Source organism: Heptranchias perlo, chromosome 16 (assembly GCF_035084215.1).
Source record: "Heptranchias perlo isolate sHepPer1 chromosome 16, sHepPer1.hap1, whole genome shotgun sequence".
Classification (NCBI taxonomy): Eukaryota; Metazoa; Chordata; class Chondrichthyes; order Hexanchiformes; family Hexanchidae; genus Heptranchias; species Heptranchias perlo.
Genome location: NC_090340.1, coordinates 18,038,403 through 18,059,840, shown reverse-complemented (window position 1 = coordinate 18,059,840; position 21,438 = coordinate 18,038,403). Strand labels below are relative to the sequence as shown.

General features: G+C 43.3%; 1 protein-coding gene across 1 annotated transcript in view; it reads left to right on the top strand.

The window, feature by feature from the left end:
- Positions 1–19,573, top strand: part of phaf1 (phagosome assembly factor 1) — a 71,302-nt gene extending 51,729 nt beyond the window's left edge. Inside the window, exons 9-16 of the mRNA XM_067997724.1 lie at positions 3,669–3,802; positions 4,275–4,358; positions 4,448–4,530; positions 8,401–8,444; positions 14,154–14,206; positions 16,721–16,779; positions 17,248–17,320; positions 17,882–19,573. Of these exons, the coding sequence (XP_067853825.1) occupies positions 3,669–3,802; positions 4,275–4,358; positions 4,448–4,530; positions 8,401–8,444; positions 14,154–14,206; positions 16,721–16,779; positions 17,248–17,320; positions 17,882–17,971 (620 nt within the window). The 3' untranslated portion in view covers positions 17,972–19,573. The remainder of the gene's footprint in view (positions 1–3,668; positions 3,803–4,274; positions 4,359–4,447; positions 4,531–8,400; positions 8,445–14,153; positions 14,207–16,720; positions 16,780–17,247; positions 17,321–17,881) is intronic.
- Positions 19,574–21,438: the final 1,865 nt, after the last annotated feature.

The window sequence follows — 21,438 nt, the reverse complement described above, 5'->3', positions numbered from 1 at the left end:
GTAGCTGGCCCCTGGGATTTTTGTCACCCGGACTGACCCAGTCTGTCTTTTCTGTTGAAATTATAGATTTGCCCTCTCTCTGTTCCCCCTCTTCTGAAACCGCTGACTCTTGCTGAACTACATCTGCCCTCCTGCCAATAGCCATTTTTCAGTTGAGTCTTGATGGCCTATTTTTCTATGTAAGGCAGTTGAGCTATCCTTACATGCAATCACTGGCTTGCAATGGGCTGTGAAAATCCTAGCTGATTTTAGCAGATCCCTTTCCACCACCCCCCCCCCCCCACCCCATTCCATTGCTTGGCCTTGTGGTCTGTATGGCTGAGCACCATGCTGGCAGTACCTTTATTATTTACTACTCGGCCATCGTGGAAACTTGGCCTGAGCTATTTTAATTGTGAATTGTTCTCCTTTGTCAATCTTCGCTGGTCACCCCTCTCCCATCTTCCTCCGGACCAATCAATGCCTGATATCTACTTTGAGTAACAATGGGACCTCCAGTGTAGTAGAGCTTTTTTTATTCGTTCATGGGATGTGGGCGTCGCTGGCGAGGCCGGCATTTATTGCCTATCCCTAATTGCCCTTGAGAAGGTGGTGGTGAGCCGCCTTCTTGAACCGCTGCAGTCCGTGTGGCGAAGGTTCTCCCACAGTACTTGACTGAATATCTGGTCCAGTTTGGTTTCAGTCCTTTTCTGTTTTATGACCAATGTCTGCATCAAATCCACAGATCAGTATAGCACATGTTGCATAATGCTGCCTCTATAGTGCTCTGCCTAACTCTCCCAGGTCAGATATTGCATGAATTAGATGCAGAGTAAAGCTCACTCTCCACTGCCCTAACAAGAACCCTTATGTGGAGTGTTATCTGGTGTAAAGTAAACCACTCTATTTGCTGCGGTAATTCATTTTTCCCTTCTCCTCTGCCCTCCTCTCTAGTAGGTGTTTACTCATGCTGGGGTATATTTCCATGGGTGCCAGGTGCCTTGCAGTATCTTGATGTGTGAGCCTAGGCAATGCCTCTTAATAGGCTGATCAACTGCAGAGGGCATCATCAAAACAGCCACTTGCATTTATATAGTGCCTTTTTATGTAGAAAAGCATCCCAAAGTGTTTCACAGAAGCGTACTCGGGCAAAAGTCGACACCAAGCAAAGAAATTAGATAGTAGGAGGGGTGACAAAAGCTTGGTCAAAGAGGTGAGTTTTAAGGTGGGTGTTAAAGGAGGAGAGAGGTGGAGAGGCGAAAAAGTTTAAGTTGGGATTTATGGAGCTTAGGATCTAGACGCCTGAAGGCATGGCAGCCAATGGCGGGACAAAGGAAGTGGAGAATGCAGAGTTCACGGAGGGTTGTAGGGGTGGAGAAGGTTTTAGAGATGGGGTGGGGCGAGGCCATGGAGGGGTTTAAACACAAGGATGAGAATTTTAAATTTGAGGAGTTGCGAATCTGGGAATCAATGTAGGTCAGCGAGCACAGGAATGATGGGTGATCGGGACTTGGTGCCAGTTAGACTGCAGGCAGCAGAGTTTTGGATGAGCTGAAATTTGAGGGTGGAGGATGAGAGGCCAGCCAGGAGATCGCTGGAATAGTCGAGTCTGGAGGTAACAAAAGCATAGATGAGGATTTTACCCTCTTAATCCTGGGTGCTGATGCCAATTGCACGGGCCCAACACCAGCCTGGCTGAGAACAGCTAACGTTGCACTAACCTCTGACCGTTTGCTCTTTTTGGCCCTGGCAACTAAGCCATTGGGGAGCTCCAACAGTGCATTTTAATTCCAAACTAGAGCACTCCTCACAAACAGTGACATTTTTGTTTTTCGCACCAAATTATCTCTATGGTTAAGGCCACTGATCTGTGGTTTGCTTTGGGAAGATGGATGGATCCCCAATACATTAAGGAAAACCTCGTAAACCCGTGTAATAAAAACGGAATTTGATTTACTCATTCACTGTGCATTTGTTGGCCTGATTCTAAATGGGCAGAGTTGCAGAATCTAATCCTTAAAATACTGGTTTAAGAATCCTGGAATGCCATGCAATAAAAATGGAATTTAACTTATTTGGTCGCCGTAAACTGTGCCCTGGTTATAGTTATGTAGACACATCCCCACGAGGGGGAAAGGAAAGGCATCCAAAAGTAAAACTCCCTGGATGACGAAAGATATAAATTAAAATGAAACAGAGAAAGGGGGCTTATGACAAATATAAGGTTCATAATAAAGTAGAGAACTGAATACAGAAAGTACAAAAGAGATCTAAAAAAATGAAATAAGAAAGGCAAAGAGAGTGTATGAGAATAGATTAGTGGCTAACATAAAGGAACACAAAAGTCTTCTATAAACATATAAATAGTAAAAGGGTAGTTAGAGGAAGGGTGGGGCCAATTATGGACCAAAAAAGAGATCTTGTGGAGGTAGAGGGCATAGCTGAGGTACTAAATGAATGCTTTGCATCGGGATATGGGGATAGGGCGGGAAAGTGGAATTGAGGTAGAATATTAGCCACGATCTTATTGAATGGCGGAGCAGGCTCGAGGGGCTGTATGGCCTACTCCTGCTCCTAGTTCTTATGTCTTCACTAGAGAAGACTATGCTGCCAATGTAGCAGTAAAGGAGGAGGTAGTAGCGATATTGGATAGGATAAAAATAGAGAAAGAGGAGGTACTTAAAAAGTTGGTAGTACTCAAAGTAGAAAAGTCACCCGGTCCAGATGGGATGCATGCTAGGTTACTGAGGGAAGTCCGGGTGGAAATTGCGGAGGCTCTGGCCACAATCTTCCAATCCTCCTTCGATATGGATGGCAAGGCCTTAGAACGGATGCAGAAGAGATTTACTAGATTGGTAGCAACGATGAAGCACTTCAGTGATGTGGAGAGACTGGAGAAGCTAGTGTGGCTCTCCTTAGAGATTGATGTGGAGATGTCGGTGATGGACTGGGGTTGACAATTGTAAACAATTTTACAACACCAAGTTATAGTCCAAGTTATAGTCCTTAGAGCAGATAAGGTTAAGAGGAGATTTTGTAAAGGTGTTCAAAATCATGAAGGGTTTTGATGGAGCAAATAAGGTGAAACTGTTTCCAGTGGCAGAAGGGTCGGCAACCAGAGGACACAGATTTAAGGTGATTGGCAAAAGAACCAGAGGCGACATGAGGTAATGTTTTTTTACACAGCAATGATAATGATCTGGAATGCACAGCCTGAAAAGGTGTTAGAAGCAGATTCAATAATAACTTTCAAAGGGGAATTGGATAAATACGTGAAGAGAAAAAATTTACAGGACTATGGGGAGAGATCAGGGGAGTGGGGACTTTCAAAGAGCAGGCACTATGGGCCGAATGGCTGCCTCCTGTGCTGTACCTTGCTATGATACCAAAGCTGGCTATTACAAGGTGCACATGGGTGACCTAGGACGGTTTGCCCTGCAAGTTTGCACTTATCTAACTCAGCTGAGATACTGTGTTGGGTGGGCTGTGTTTGAAACCCATACTTGGACATTTCATGTGCGTAACATTGGTGAGTCAGTCTGCTTTGTCAGCAGGCGCCAGTATTTTATTAACTTGCTTGAATATACTTTGCTGTCTTGGCGAAAGTGTGACATGTTCCTTTTCTCCAGTGTGATCAGCTCTGTGAGCTGATTCTAAGCTGACTCTCTCTGTTTCTCTCCTGGTTGCAGATTGTGGCCCCGGGGTATTAGCAGATACAAAGATGCATACTTTTGAGCGCTGTGTGTATTTTGGGGATTCCTGCCAGGATGTGCTGAGTGCTCTGGGATCTCCGCACAGAGTCTTCTACAAGTCAGAGGACAAGGTAAGTCTGACTGAGGATCAGAGGTAGGGTGATGAGAATTTCAGGGAGCACTGATTAAACCCTGAAGGTTATAGTGTTATTCTGGGACCGAATGTATTTGTTACAGGCCTTTCTCAGGAATTGTTGCATCCAGTGCGAATTGCTTTTTAAACAGTTTGTGCACGTTTCACGTTGTATAGTTCTCACCTCCTGTTCAGCACCAGTGACCTTTAAATAGTAACTGCACCTTTCTATACTGTGCAGTTTCAATTCACACCCTGAAGACCTAACTATGTACCCACACCCAGCATTGGATAGTAACAGAGATAAATGTCCTGATTGGCTATGAGAACTCTAGTTATGAAACCACTCATATTTTGCCCAAATTGCTGTAGACCTCGTATTGAGAAGTTTGGTAGTCTTCCCCTTTACAGCATTGAGCTATGCACATTGTGGCTGTCCCTGTGCCTAACAGATCTGTTTCTTTCTACAGATGAAGATCCACTCTCCCTCCCCTCACAAGCAGGTTCCCTCCAAGTGCAATGACTACTTTTTCAACTACTTTACTTTGGGAGTGGTGCGTATCTGCAGCCTCACTTGTTGCTGATAAGTTGGCTTTATTTGTTCACTTGCCACAGGTTTTATTTCTCTTTCTCTCCTCGACAGGACGTCCTGTTTGACGCCACCACGCATCAGGTGAAGAAATTTGTCCTTCACACCAACTACCCAGGTCATTACAACTTCAACATGTGAGTGTCAGCTGCATTCTGGTGAAACTTGTAGGCTTAGGTTTCCTACACTTTTTAATTTTTTTTTAAAAATAGTAAAAATAAAACTCTGCAATGTGTTTCAGCATTAAATACGTAGAGTCACAATCTAGGGAAGGAAAAATTTACCACAGGTTTAGCTCAAGAACTACCTTGAGACTGAGCCCTAGTTCTGAACTCTCCAGCCAGGGAAAACAGCCTCTCAGTATCTACCCTGTCAAGCCCTCTAGGAATTTTATACATTTCAATAAGATCACCTCTCATTCTTCTAAACTCCAGAGCATATAGGCCCATTCTACTCAATCTAAAAGACCATAAGAGATAGGAGCAGGAGTAGGCCATTCGGCCCCTCGAGCCTGCTCCACCATTCAATGAGATCATGGCTGATCTGATTTTTTACCTCAACTCCACTTTCCTGCCTTTTCCCCATATCCTTTGACTCCCTTGCTGATCAAAAATTTGTCTAGCTCAGCCTTGAATGTATTCAATGACTCAGCCTCCACAGCTTTTTGGGGTAAAGAATTCCAAAGATTCACGACCCTCTGGGAGAAGAAATTCCTCCTCATTTCCGTCTTAAACGGGCGACCCCATATTCTAAGACTATGCCCCCTAGTTTTAGATTCCCCCGTGAGGGGTAACATCCTCTCAGCATCTACCCTATCGAGTCCCCTCAGGATCTTCTATGTTTCAATAAGATCTCTTCTCATTCTTCTATACTCCAATGAGTCTCTCCTCAAAGGACAACTTTTTCATCCCAGGAATCAATCTAGTGAACCTTTGTTGCACCCCATCTAATGCAAGTATATCCTTCCTTAGGTAAGGAGACCAAACTGGACGCAGTGCTCCAGGTGTGGTCTCACAAGAGCTCTATATAATTATAACCCTATATAGCAAGACCTCCTTACTCTTATACTCCAACCCCTTTGCAATAATGTTTAACATACTATTTGCCTTCCTAATTGCTTGTTGTACCTGCATGTTAACTTTCTATAATTCATATACAAGGACACTCAAATCCCTCTGAATACCTACATTTCTTAATGTCTCACCTTTTTAAAAAAAAAGTTCTGCTTTTCTATTCTTCCTACCAAAGTAGATAGTTTCACATTTCCCCACGTTATATTCTATCTGCCACCTTCTCGCCTGCTAACTGAACCTGTCTATAATCCCTTTGCATTCTCCTCACAGCTTACTTTCCCACCTAGCTTTGTATCGTCAGCAAACTTGAATACATTACACTCGGTCCCCTCATCTAATTCATTGATATAGATTGTAAACAGCTGAGGCCCAAGCACTGATCCTTGCAGCACCCCACTAGTTACAACCTAACAACCCGAAAATGACCAGCTTATTTCTACTCTCTGTTTTCTGTCCGTTAACCAATCCTCAATCCATGCTAATATATTACCCCCAACCCCATGAACCCTAATCTTGTGTAACAACCTCTTGTGTGGCATCTTATCGAATGCCTTTTGAAAATCCAAATATGTTACATCCACTGGCTCCCCCTTATCTACCCTTCTAGTTAAACTCTCAAAAAGTTCAGATTTGTCAAACACTATTTCCCTTTTATAAAACTGTGTTGTCTCTGCCTAATTCTAACATTTTCCCTACTATTGATGTCAGGCTAACTGGCCTATAGTTCCCTGTTTTCTCTCTCCCTCCTTTCTTGAATAGCGGGATTACATTTGCTACCTTCCAATCCACAGGGACTGTTCTAGAATCTAGGGCATTCTGGAAGATAAAATCCAATGCATCCACTTATCTCTGCAGCCACCTCTTTTTCAAAAAAAAACCCTAGGATGTAGCCCATCAGGAGATTTGTCGGCTTTTAGTCCCATCAATTTCTCCAGTACTTTTTCTTTACTAATCTTAATTACTTTAAGTTCCTCGCTCTCCTTAGACCCTTGGTTCCCCACTATTTCCGGTATGTTCTTTGTGTCTTCTTTGAAGACAGATGCAAAATATTTGTTTAACATCTCTGCCATTTCCTTATTCTCCATTATAATTTCTCCTGTCTCTGCCTCTAAGGGGCCAACGTTTACTTTTGCTACTCTCTTCCTTTTTACATACTTGTAGAAGCTCTTACAATCTGTTTTTATATTTCTTGCTATTTACTCTCATATTCAATTTTCTCTCTCTATCAATTTCTTGGTCACCTTATGCTGATTTCTAAAACCCTCCCAATGCTCAGGCTAGCTACCCTTTTTGAGAGCACCGTAAGCCTCTTTTAATCTAATACTATCCTTAACTTTGGTTGGATCACTTTTCCCATGGAGTTTTTATTCTTCAAGGGAATGTAAATTCGTTGAGAATTATGAATTATTTCTCTAAATGTTTGTTATTGCTTATCTACCGTAATATCTTGTAAGCCAACTCGCCCCTACTTACGTAATACCTACGTAATTGGCTTTGTTTAAATTTAAGACCCTAGTTTTGGACTTAGTTACATCACTCTCAAACTCTATATGAAATTCATCATATTATGATCACTCTACCCCAGAAGATCTTTAACTATAAGATTACTAATTAACCCTGTCTCATTACACAATACAAGATCTAAAATAGCCTGTTCCCTAGTTGGCTCATCGACATATTGTTCTCGGAAATGCATTACATGAACTCGTCCTCCAAACTACTTTTGGCAATTTGGTTTGCCCAGTCAAGATGAAGATTAAAATCCCCCACGATTATTGCATTACCCTTATTACGTGCTCCTGACTGACCAACGACCTCCAGTGGAAAATGTGTGTTCGGATTTTGGGTGAGGGCCGCGTCAGGTTCGACACTGATGCCTCTCTCAGTTGAATAGCCGGACAATACTCACTGCCTAGGCTCCTGACTAAAAAAGCAGCCATTTGAAAGGTACTAGAAGATTACCGAGTCCTGTGGAACTGTCTCACATAAAGATCCCAATGCAGAGGGTTTGCAGTTGGTTTTTGAGTACAGTCTGGCCATGCTATTTGTTGCTGGGCTGCTCTCCTATTGAAGCTGAGTTCTATATTTATTATAAATGAAGTCTGTAATTTTACAGAAATTAGTGCAGTCAGGGAAGCAAGCACTGGACTGCAAGTGGTGATTTTACTGTTTGTCACCCGTGTTGCTTTAAACAAATTAGCAGTGAATTCATTCAAAGGAAGCCTAGGATTTAATCATTTTCAGGACTAATCTCACATGGGCTACACTGCGCTGTGTACAGCTATTTCACTGGTGCTGTGTTTAGATTAATGGCTTTACTGTTGGGGCTTGATTTGAAGATGTGTGTTTTTAATCCATGGTCCTTGACGAGTATGCTTTGTTTCGTGATGGTGTTTCTACAATCCTTGAAGGTTGGTTGTTAAAGCTCCTGCAAAAGTAGAAATTTGAGAACAGATTAATCTCAGAAAAGAATACCTCATCTAGGTAACTGGGGCTTTAAAGTGGCACCTCGTACTTCTGAAAGCTGGATAGCGATCTGCACGGAAATAGCCCTCTCTAGTGGCAGGGAAGGGTTCATTCAATTCAGACAGGCAAATCCTTTGTGGATTTTCAATTTGATTTAGAATTAACTTTCCTTCTAAACTGTTCCTGACACTCCAGGTAGGATAGGAGTCTTGACTCTCCTAAATACGAGTTGTGTAGAATGGGACGTGTCAACTGTGGGTTGGGTACTAGACAGCAGGGAGTTGGTCTCAACTATCTTGAGTATTTGGTATGTGGTGTGGGAGAGTCTCATTTTCCTGGGCTATTGAGTTCAGTTTTGGGGTCTAGACTCTCCTGAGTATTGGGAGGGGGGGGATCTCAGTTGTTCTGTGAAGTGGATGACTCCAGGCATACAATAGACATTCTGTCATTTCTTTATTTTTTTCGCAGATACCATCGCTGTGATTTCAAGATCCCACTGGCAGTTAAACGAGGTGAGATCCCTTTCTGTGGGACAGATGGGGCTGGGCGCAATGCTGCTTTTTGGGCAGATTTCAACTTTCATTTTGCCTTTGAAAGCAGATAGTTCCAGAGAATTCAAAACCGATGTTCTTGGAAGAAGACGTTGCAGCTCCCTGATTAAATGAACTGCCTGGTGTGGCACTGTGCCCAGTTGAAGAGACGAAGGCAATAGTTGTTGAGAGATAAGAGAACAATCGACAGAACAAATAGGCAGCTCGTGCTCTGATTTTAAAAATACTTTCAACAAATTTAGATTCAGCATTCCATTATACTACAATCTGGTTTCATTTTTCTTTTAAAGTTCTGATTTTTGTCAAATTAACTGCTCGAGCCTCGTGTCCAGCCAGCAGAGTGGTTTATTGATCCTGTGTGTAACCTGCTCCCTGCACCTATATCTCTCAACCGTGTTCTGGGCCACAGCTTATTTGAGAGGGACTCTCTAGCTCTTGAGGTATCTGTGGGAGTTATTTGGTTGTGACAACATGGCACATTAACAACAACTTGCATTTATACAGCACCTTTAACTTGGGGAAAGCGACCCAAGGCACTTCACAGAAGTGTAATCAAACTAAAATTGACACCAAGCTAAATGAGGAGATATTAGGAGGGGTGACCAAAAGCTTGGACAGAGGTAGGTTTTACGGAGGAGAGAGAGATAAAGACAGAGAGGTTTGAGGGGGGGATTTCCAGAGCTTAGGGCCTAGACGGCCAAAGGCACAGCTTCCAAAGCTGGGGCAAAGAGAGTCGGGCTGCATGAGGCCAGAGTTGGAGGAATTGAGCATTTTTGGAGGATTATAGGGGGTGACAGAGATAGGGAGGGGTGAGGCCAAGAAGGAATTTGAACACCAGGATGAGAATTTTTAATTCAAGGTGTTGGTGGATAGGGAGCCAGTGTAGGTCAACGAGCACAGAGTGATGGGTGGAGCAGAACTTATCATACTATGGGTCAGCATAGAAGGTGGCCATTTGGCCCGTTGTGCCTGTGCCGGCTCTTTGAAATCCAATTAGTCCCATTCCCCTGCTTTTTCCCCATAGCCCTGTAATTTTTTTCCCTTCAAGTATTTATCCAATTCCCTTTTGAAAGTTATAATTGAATCTGTTTCCTCCACCCTTTCAGGCAGTGCATTAAAAAAAAAGCTTCCTCATGTTGCCTCTGATTCTTTTGCTGATCACCTTAAATCTGTGGTTACCGACCCTTCTGCCACTGGAAATAGTTTTTCCTTATTCACTCGAAACTGTTCCTGATTTTGAACACCTTTCATGATTTTGAATACCTTTATCAAATCTCCCCTTAACCACCTTTGCTCTAAGGAGAACAACCCCAGCTTCTCCATATATCTGAATTCCCTCATCCCTGGCACCATTCTAGTAAATCTCTCCCGCACACACTCTAAGGCCTTGACATCCTTTAATCCCATGGGCTTTAATTTTGGTAACAAGTCTATTATGTGGTGCTTTATCAAATGCCTTTTGAAAGTCCATATTCACATCATCAACCACACTACCCTCATCAACCCTCTCCGTTACTTCATCAATGAACTCAATCAAGGTAGTCAAGCACTATTTTCCTTTAACAAATCCGTGCTGACTTTCATTTATTAGCTCGTACTTTTCCAAGTGCCAATTAATTTTGTTCCGGATTATTGTGTCTCAAAGTTTCCCTATTGACATCAGGCTGACTGGCCTATAATTACCGGGTGTATCCCTCTCTCCTTTTTTGAACAGGGGTGTAACATTTGTAGTCCTCTGGCACCACTCATATCTAAGGAGGACTGAAAGATTGTGGTTAGAGCCTCTGCAGTTTCCACCCTTACTTCCCTCAGTAACCTAGGATGCATCCCATCTGGACCGAGTGACTTTTCTACTTTGAGTACTGCCAACCTTTATCTATTTTTATCCTATCCAATATCACTACTATCTGATCCTTTACTGCTACAATGGTAGCATCCTCTTCTCTAGTGAAGACCAATGCAAAATATTCATTTAGTGCCTCAGCCATACACTCTGGCTCCACAAGATCTCTTTTTTTGTCCCTAATCAGCCCCACCCTTCCTTTGACTACCCTTTTACTATATATGTTTATAAAAGACTTTTGGGTTCCTTTTTATGTTAACTACTAATCTATTCTCATACTCTCTCCTTGCCCCTCTATTTTCCTTTTTTAGATCTCCTCTGTACTTTCTGTACTCAGCTTGATTCTGTACTATGTTATGATTCTTACATTTATCATAAGCCTCCTTTTTCTGTTTCATTTTAATCTCTATATCTTTAGCCATCCCTGGAGCTCCAACTTTGGATGCCCTTCCTTTCCCCCTCGTAGGAATGTGTCTATTCTGTACCCAAATCATCTCCTCCTTGAAGGCCTCCCATTGTTCAATTACTGTTTTGCCTAACAATTTCTGATTCCAATCCTGAGCAAGATTCCTTTTTAACTCACTGAAATTAGCCCTCCTCCAGTTAAGGATTTTTATGCTTGATTGTTCCTTGTCTTTTTCCATACCTAATCTAAACCTGATGATATGCTCACTGTTCCCCAAATGCTCCTCCACTGAAACCTGCTCAGTTATAAATTGGATAGCCAGGTGGTGAAGGATAGCATACTAGAGCCTGGTCTTCAGTTGCTTCCAAGCCTTTATTCACAGAGATCAACACAACCCACACCCTAGATAAGCGCACTTAAATGGATACGAGAGTCCCCGATTGATGCACCTAAATACAATTAACACTAATTGATATAAATCACATGGACATAATTAACATGTTCCATTTGCCCCACTTCATTCCCCAGAACCAGATCCAGCACTGCTGCCTTCCCGGTTGAGCAGAAAACACACCGATCAAGAAAGTTCTCTTGTACACATTTCAGGAATTCCTCCCCCTCTTTGCCCATTACACTGTTAGTATCCCAGTCTATATTGGGATAATTGAAGTCCCCCCTTATCACTACTCTATAATTCTTGCATCTTTCTGTAATTTGCCTGCAAATTTACTCCTCTATCTCCTTTCCACTATTTGGTGGGCTACAGTAGACACCCAGTAGTGTAACAGCACCTCTATTGTTCCTTAATTCTAACTAAATAGATTCTGCCTTTGACCCCCTCAACTATATCATCTCTTTCCAGTACCATAATAGTTTCTTTGATCAATACTGCCACCTCCCTCCTTTTTTTCCTTCCCTATCGTTCCTGAATAGCTTGTAGCCAGGAACATTAAGTTCCCAATCCTCCCCTTCTTTGAGTCAGGTCTCTGTTATTGCCACTATATCATAGTCCCATGTGGTGACTTGTGCCTGTAGCTCACCAATCTTATTTACCATACTACATGCATTTATGCACATGCACTCCAATCTCATCTCAGACTGGCTTGAATTTGCCCCCGGTCTGAACCCTCCTATTTCTGAACTATTCTTTACTCTAGTGCTATTTGTCTCTCCCAGTCCTCTGTGCACCTTGTTTCTCCTCTCTAATGTTTCATCCTGGTGCCCATTCCCCTGCCAAATTAGTTTAAACATGACGCAGGTTAGGATACAGATAACAGAGTTTTGGATGAGCTCAAGTTTATAGAGGGTGGAAGATCGGAGGCTGGCCAGGAGATCCCTAGAATAGTCGAGTCTAGAGGTGACAAAAACATGGATGTGGGTTTCAGCAGCAGATGGAACATTGCTTAACGGAAAAAAGACCACGGTCCATCTAGTTCACCTTCTATCATCCAGGTAGTCGCATGATACAACGATAATGGAGTTGTTGACTAATTATTGCAATCAATCTATCAATTTGTCTGCAACAGATCCAGATGGGCTGATGCAGGAGCGGAGACGGATGTTATGGAGGTGGAAGTAGGTGGTCTTAGTGATGGAGAGGATAGGGGATCGGAAGCTCAGTTTGGGATCAAATAGAATGCTGAGGTTGCAAATAGCTTGAGACAGTGGTCGGGGAGATGGGAATGGAATCAGTGACGAAGGAGCGCAGTTTGTTGGGGGTGGGACAAAGACAATTGCACGCTGCACTGTTGCTGCATTTAAAGCTGTGTGATCCTCAGGCTAATGTAATCCTTCAAATAGCTGTAGTTTTAATCCACAAAAAATCCTGGTCACAGATCTACAAATGGTGCTGACAAGTGCCCCCACCTACATGTGCTGAGTCACTGTTTTCTAATAGTACCTGCTGCTGGTTAATTTAACTGTTGTCACAGAGGAGACACCCTGCTTGTGTGTCCAATGCAACAAATTTCATATGTTTATCATTTGTGGTGGTTCCTTCCCCTGGAATTTAGTTTTTTCCCAGGATAGAGATCTGATGTATAGATTTGTGTTTTTTTTTTAAGGAATTGTGCAATTTGATATAGTTTACCCTGCCCCCGCACCCCCCCCCCCCCTCCTAAGTAGCGAGGATGGACTGCAGGATCTGTCTTGCAGTGGACACAGTTCTTTAGATTTGGTTAAAACAAATGTTTGAGGTGTGCCTGTCCCTGAATTTATGTTGTATTGAGGTGTAGTGACATCTGATGGACAGGTTCATTGGAAGTTTGCAGGGGTAGGAATCTGTCTATTGGGAGATTTTCACAGATTCCATTGAAATCTAAAGTTCTAAACTTTCAAATAATTAAAGCTGCCTAATTGGAGCTCAGTCCGACTACATCTCTGATCCTATGTTACCATACCCGATTTAAATGACCACCAACAATTATTGGCCAGTGACACAGTGCTATGCAGTTTCTTGACCCAATACTGTCAGTTATATTTTTATAACTTCTTGGGCAAGTACAAATTATCATTACATCTGAAGGTGGCAGCCCCAGCAGAGCTGGGAGCAGGAAATCATGCTCATGTATGAGTTTAACTTTAACAAGTCTTTCCAGCACAAACTCATCAGTATAACCCTCTGCTGACATGCAGATGTGAAAATTCATTCTTAAAGGAGTGCATAGTTACAGGCCAGTAATTGATGACCTCAGCTGTTCACTTAGCTGAGGATATTGGAGCAAGATGCCCAATCCAAATGTCCATTTTTCTTACACAACTATGACACTACAGCTAAAATATCTGCAGTTGTTGCCATGATCTTCTTGTGATGTCTGGACTCTGTGCACTGCACAGATATTGTAAATAAGGTAGCCTTTGAAGCCTGTGCTTCACTGGCAAAGAAGGCAGATATAGGGCAAAGCAAGTCACCTAGCTGTTATAGGAGAAATTTGACTTTTAATCTTTCCATCTCTGCAACTTCACAGCAGATCTGCCGCCTTGGGGTCTCATACTCAACAGAAAGGCCATCAAGCTGACATTTACTAAGGCTGCACATAGTCAGCAATGATTGATAGCCTGTGTTGTCCTTAAGTTAGACCGGAAGGATTCAGTGACTTTAATGTTCATTATTGGACTCCTTTGTCACCATCACAACCAAAAGGGATTCTGGTTACCGCTAACTTTAATGCAGTTTAGTGTTTAATCGTTTTGTGTTTTTTTTGGTTAATCATAGATGGAACTTCTCTTTTGCAAGTTAGAACATATGGGTGTTGGGAAATGTCCATAGTTTTCCACTGCTTATGACTTAGAGGTTGAAAGACTGCATGCATCTCCCGGATTCATGTTGAAAGACATCAGACTGGCTGCAGGCTGGGTAGCAATCGCAGTGTTTTCTTTTGCTAATTCTATTTCTTACTGATGGCTTTGGTTTTACCAACAGACGGCAGCGCTGATGCACACGCAAGGACATGTACCGTTACCACATGCAGCAAGGTGAGACATCAAAAATGCAACGACTGAACAACTCCTCCCGCCCCATCGCTTGCAGGCGCGCACTCCCGCATTTCACCAGTATCCGGGCAATACTCATTAGTCTGTCTATCTCTCTTGCTTTACAGAAATGTTTTTTTTACCTTTGATATTTATAGATTAATTCTCGTCTTTAGTAGACTGCACAAACAGACTGTGCTGATTGGATGAATGGGAGACACAAATGTTAGTTCTGTATATAACTAGGAAAATGACCTGGAGCCAAACTAGTACAGGACTGTTTAAGAACAGACTCCATAGGGGGACCAGCTGGCAATTGCTTTTCAAGCTTTTGTGTGTGGGGAACCCCCTCCAAATATTTGACACACTCTTGTACTAACTTCTGAAAGGCCGTGTCAGTTACCCAAAAGAAAACAGTGCTGTTGTTGCAGGAAATGTTTGAGTACAGCAACAGAAATCACAATACCAGATATAGAAAAACATGAGACATATGACGGTCAGGAAACTGATAACCATGGGGATCCTTTTTCAGATCCCACTTGAAAAGCTATGAATTTGCAACAACAGAGCATTGTGTTTCAAATTTATTGCAAACTGATGAGATCAAATGGAGTTCAACCCGGAGAAGTGTGAGGTAATGCACTTAGGGAGGACAAACAGTAAAATGGAATACGCAGTAAATGGGAATATATTGAGAGGGGTAGAGGAAGTGAGAGACCTTGGAGTGCATGTGCGCAGGTCCCTGAAGGTGGCAGTACAGGTAGATAAGGTTGTGAAGAAGGCATACGGAATGCTCTCCGTTATTAGCCGAGGCATAGAATACAAAAGCAGGGATGTAATGATGGAACTGTATAAAACACTGGTAAGGCCACAGCTGGAGTATTGTGCGCAGTTCTGGTCACCACATTACAGGAAGGACGTAATTGCTCTGGAGAGAGTGCAGAGAAGATTTACAAGAATGTTGCCAGGGCTTGAAAATTGCAGCTATGAGGAGAGATTGGATAGGCTGGGGTTGTTTTCCTTGGAGCAGGGGAGGCTGAGGGGAGATCTGATTGAAGTGTACAAAATTATGAGGGGCCTAGATAGAGTAGACAGGAAGTACCCGTTTCCCCTAATGGAGAGTTCAAGAACTAGAGGACATAGATTTAAGCTGACTGGCGGAAGGATTAGAGGGGACATGAGGGAAAACTTTTTTACCCAGAGAGTGGTGGGTGTATGGAATTCGCTGCCCAAATTGATGGTAGAGGCAAGGACCCTCAACTCTTTTTTAAAAAATTACCTGGACCTGCACCTAAAGTGCTGTAAGCTGCAGGGCTACGGACCGGGTGCTGGAAGGTGGGATTAGAATGGGCACCTGGTTGTTTTTCGAGCCGGAGCGGACACGATGGGCCGAATGGCCCCCTTCTGTGCTGTATCTTTTCTATGGTTCTATCAAAGTCTGCAGGCTTCCAGATTCCTCTGGATTCAGCTCAGGGCTGCTACAACTCAGTACCCAGTGGGTGTAAATGCACAGCGTACAATTGCCCATAATTCACCTGAGGGTCCATAAAAGATGGCCTGGTTGAAAAATCAAAATGTCACACTGGTGTAGGGATATTTTTCTGAGGTTGGGAGTTGGGACATATGGCTGAGACAGCAAAGACCTTTACACCACATCTCACCCATGTTACATCTCCTGGAAGTAGCTAATGGGACAGGGCAGATAGTGGCGGCTCTACCTTGAGCGCAGTTCTTGCTATACCTGGTATGGGAGCACTCAGTAGTTACACACAAAGTGGCAATCTTACACGCCTCAACGTTGATATGTTTTGCCTCGAGTACAAACTCTGCCTCAGTTTTCCATGCCCCATCCCCCACTCCTTTATTTTTAAAAAAAAAAGCCCTGTTTCATTTATCTTCTACATAAGTTTGACACCATCCAAAAGAAAGCAGCCTGCTTGATTGGCACCCCATCCACCAGCCTAAACATTCACTCCCTCCATCACCAGCAGACCGTGGCTGCAGTGTGTACCATCTACAAGGTACACTGCAGCAAGTCGCCAAGGCTTCTTCAACAGTGCCTTCCAAACCTGCAACCTCTACCACATAGAAGGACAAAGGCAGCAGGTATATGGGAATACTGTCGCCTCCAAGTCACATATCGTCCTGACTTGGACATATATCACTGTTCCATCAACGTGCTGGGTCAAAATCCTGGAACTCCCTACCTAAGAACACTGTGGGAACACCTTCAAATCAAGGACTACAGCATGAAGTATAAATTAAGCATGAGGCTGTTTGAGCCAGCCTCGGTCAGCCTCTGACTACTAACCATCAATTTGTAACAATGCTGCTTACAAGTTGATGGCAGAGGGAGAAACGATTCTAACATGCAAGCTTAACACTTCCTATACGATCTCCAGGCCTGGCTAGAGATGTGCTGCTGCTTTATTAACTAAATCTGCTGGTTATTTATAAACCTCCCAATGTATTGGTGAGATATTGATCGGTGCTGATGTCTGCCTTACAATTTTTCAGTGGGATGCGATTCAGGAGCTGCTTGGACACCCGATGGAGAAACCAGTGGTCCTTCATAGGTACAGTATGATAATCTGAACATGAAGTGTATCAATAAGAGGGTTGTGGAGGGCTCTGTGAGGAATAGCAGTAGGAAGCAGAGGAACTGAGGAACAAAATTAAAATGCATGAGGAGTATCCTACTAGGCCAGGAGGCCTGACCACCTTGCTGCTTATTTTGCAAAAAAATGCCTAGAATTAAAAGTGTAGCTTAAAGTCAAATATTGCATCTGGGCACTGTAAACTGGGCAACATCCCAGGGCACTTTAGTTGCACAGCTTTTAAAATTTAAATTATTTGCATACTTCGGTTAATGCACTTTGTTTCATTAAGCAAAGATGCAGGAATTTTTAAACTGGTGAAGTGACCAATAAGGGTATCCAGTCCCTTGATTGGGGGGGGATGGGTAGAGCATACGGGATGGTGTGGGGTTGGTTCTCCATCACTGCGTTAAATGAACTAATCTTGCTTTTATTTCTTTGGTGCAGATCCTCTTCAGCAAACAACACAAATCCTTTCGGATCAACTTTCTGCTTCGGACTGCAGCGCATGATCTTTGAGGTACGATAAAATGGTCTCGGCATCCCTGGGTTGGGGAGGGGGAGTTTGGCCTTGTTTCTCTTTCCCGGGACCTTTGCTGGAGTGTGCGTGTGTGGATGTTGTGTGAAGACAGGATGAGGCTCAGCAGTGATAGCCTTGCTGCCAGATAGCCTGCCAGCATTCTTCATCAAGGCCATAATAATGGCCACTTAAGTGAGATCCCAGGGGGCAATTAGCACTCACGGGACCACACCTCAGCAAGTAGATAAGAAAATAGAAAGGGGAAACAAAAGTAAGTGTGTTGTTAATTGTGAGATTTATATCAATTAGTGTTAATTGTATTCAGGTGGTGGTCATCAATTGGGGACTCTTGTATCCTTTTTACAGAAGACAGGGGGGGACAGTGGTTGCGTGTGTGTATGTGTGGGTATCTCCGAATAAAGGTTGGAAGCAACAAAATATCAGGCTGTAGTATTCTATCCTTCACCACATGGCTATCCAATTTTAACATATCTGTGTGTTTATGTATATATTTTTAAAATGTGTTTGACATTATTAAATATCCCTGTGTCTCCCTTGCAGGTCATGCAGAACAATCACATAGCATCAGTAACACTTTATGGCCCTCCCAGGCCCAGCAGCCAATCTCGAACCACAGAACTGACCCAGTGAGCCTCAATCTCGTTTGAACCAACCAGAACTCTAGCGGTTTAGTACAGTGTGCCTTGATTTGCTGCCACTATTGTACAGAACAGCACGATCCGATCCACACCGTGCCCTGGCCTCATCTGGATAGGGGAGGGGTTCCGGTTTGTCACTGATCTCATCGCTGGTGATGGCCCCTGGCGATGGGGTGTGCAGCTCTATGCTTGCATTATGCCAGTTTCTCTCCTCCATTGAACAGCACAGACCGGCTGGGCACTGCCCTGTCTTGAGTCTGTAGAGGATGAGGAGGCAGGCAATGGAGCTGCAGACGCAAGAAGCACAAGTTGTATGAGCCTCGTATAGGCAGTGTTTCAGGTTTCTGTTAATAGGTGTTACTGTAGTGGTGTGGTACTCCATACACTCATATTTCTGTGTCCCAGCACAGTATGCAGAGACAGACATTTGTCTGCGAGTTCAGGCACAGCCTATCTCTGTAGCTTAGACAGTAGCATGTTTTTATAGAAATGGTTATATAATTTGCACTACATACACTTTAATTACTTGATTAATGTGTTTGATCCACTGAGGAGTGTCAGGGTATAGTGCCAGCTAATCGGGTGAGACTGGGGTGTGGAGAGAAGTCCAGTCCATGCACACAGCCGGTCCCGCTGCTCGGTGGAGGGGGGGGGGGAAAGGGGGGGGTGGTGATTTATTCACTTCACCGCACTATATTGGATTGAAACGCAATCCTCTCTGCCATGTCTTGAATTGCATGTTATTAATTTGATGCCAAAGACATATCTTCAACGCGCTTAGTTTCTTGGTCTTTCAGTACTATTTCACATGATGGAACTGCACACCCCCAGCAAGATTGCTGGCCATTGGCCAATTTTGTCAGTCCACAGGAGAGAATGCACGCTGCACATGCTCAGTGAGGAGACTCCTGCTCTTTGCAGTATTCTCGAGAGGTCTGTTCATTCATAGGAAGATGTGAAGGTACTCGGGTTGTTTCCTCATCAAAATAGCGAGTGCTTAGTGCTTTTTTTTTGATCAATTAAATCTCTTTTAGCCGTGACTCATTTTTACATAATACATTGTAGCAACTTGTAATAAATAGACAAATTTTGTGTGTTTACACTGTGTGTACAAATCTGTAAATAATGCATTTTGTAATTTTAACAAAATGTACAGGGAGTGCCTGTATAGTTTAATGCTGAACAAGGATGTATTGAATTGTAATCAATGTTTTGACTGGACCAGTAGCAGGGATGTGTGATGTGTGTTATGGTGGTACTTTGCATTCTGTCTTCCTGTAAACTGTGAGATTCCAGACTGTTGTACCCAACACACATGGATGTTGTTTAAAGACTATGTTACAGTTTACTTTCGAAGCTGAAGCTGTTCTCTTGTAGCTGTTGATTCTTAACTAAACTCACTTAGTTTAGTGCGGTTTCCTGTGCTCTTTGCTTACCATAGGAACTATTTGTGCCCCTTTATTCACTTTTTCTTTCTGCACAGTCCTGACTTTTATTTTTTAAAAATTGCAAAAAGGAAAAAAAGAATATGCACATTAAGAGCATGTATTCTGAAATGCAAATAAAACCGAATCCAGTTCGCTGTTTGTGACAATTTGAGTTGACTGGTTCTTTTTGGAGTGTGTAGGAGGTATGGAAAGGAGCCTGCCAAGGGGGAATAGCCACTCTCTCATTTAGCAAAGCTCACACGCTTGGATGCCACTTCTTGAGGTGTTGGCGTTTTGTACAGAGGCTGTTTTGAGTGGGGATCCATGTCCCACTCTAGTCACAGATCCATTCCTGGATGATAAAGAAGGTCACCAGAACATTCACATCACCCTCAGTGCTACGTCGGAGAAACTGAGTACTCATCACAACAACATCCTGGACCTGTCCTAGAGGCTTTCTGGACAGTAAGAAGTCTTCACATTGCATAACAGTGTGTCTGAATTAGCCATCAACCATCAGATGTTGCAAGATCATCCCATGGACAACAACTACTTGTATTTATATGGAATGTTTAACATAGTAGAACGTCCCAAAGCACTTCATGTGTGTTATCAAACAAAATTGACATTAAGCCAGATAAGGAGATGTTAGGACAGGTGGTCAGAGAGGTTTTAAAGAGCATCTTAAGGGAGGTAGAGAGGTTTAGGGAGGCAATTCTGGAGCTTGGGGCCTAGCCAGCTGAAGGCATGGTCAACAATGGTGGAACAATTCAAATCAGGGATGTGCAAGAGGCCAGAATTAGAGGAGCACAAGATCTTGAGGGTTGTAGGGCTGGAGGAGGTTACAGAGATAGGGAGGGGCGAGGGATTTGAAAACAAGGATGAGAATTTTAAAATCGAGGCATGCTGGACTGGGACCCAACGTAGGTCAGCAAGCACAGGGGTGATGAATGAATGGGACTTGGTGCAAGTTAGCATATGGGAATAGTGAAGTCTAGAGTTAACAAAGGCATGAATGAGAGTTTCAGCAGCAGATATACTGAGATGGGCGATGTTACGGAGGTGGAAGTAGGCAGTCTTGGTGATGGAGCAGATTTGTGATTGGAAGCTCATCCCAGAGTCAAATAGGACGCCAAGGTTGTGAACAGTCTGATTCAGCCTCAGACAGTGGCCAGCGAGAGGGATGGAGTGGGTGGCTAGGGAATGGAGTTTGTAGTGGAGACCAATGTCTTCCCAATATTTAGTTGGAGGAAATTTCTGCTCATCCAATGAACATGAAGTGTTTTTGGATGATGTTGACGAGGGGCAACATGTAGATGATAAATAGAAGGGGGCCAAGGATAGACCCTTGGGGGACTTCAGAGGTAATGGTGTAGGAGCGGGCAGGGAAGCCACTACAGGAGATTTTCTGGCTACGACTGGATGGATAAGAATGGAGCCGGGTGAGTACAGTCCCACCTAGCTGGACAATGGAGGATAGGCGTTGGAGGAGGATGGTGTGATCAGTCATATCAAAGGCTGCAGACAGGTCAAGAAGGATGAGGAAGAATAGTTTACCATGGACACAGTCACATAGGATGTCATTTGTGACTTTGATAAGGGCAGTTTCAGTGCTGTGGCAGGGAAGGAAACCTGATTGGACGGAATCTCTGCTCATATATTGCCTGGACAATTCAGAGTATTCAACTTTTTTTAAAAAATCTCAATCTGTTGGGCATGGATTCAATATATGTCAACCAAGATGGGGGTGATGGGCAAGTATAATTTAGTATGAGACAGGATATAGGTGGTTGAGCTTTAGAGTTTACAGAGGGAAGAAGATGGGAGACCAGTACAGAGGATGTTGGGAAAATAGAGTCCAGAGGTGAGGTGTGGATAAAGATTTTGGCAGTCATGTTGCAATGTAGGGTTGGATGTAAGCAGTCTTGGTGACTGATAGCTTATGGGGTTGGAAGCTCGGTTCTGGATCAAACAGGAAGCTAAGATTTTGCATAGCTTGCTTCAACCTGAGTGAATGGCTGGAAAGTATTTA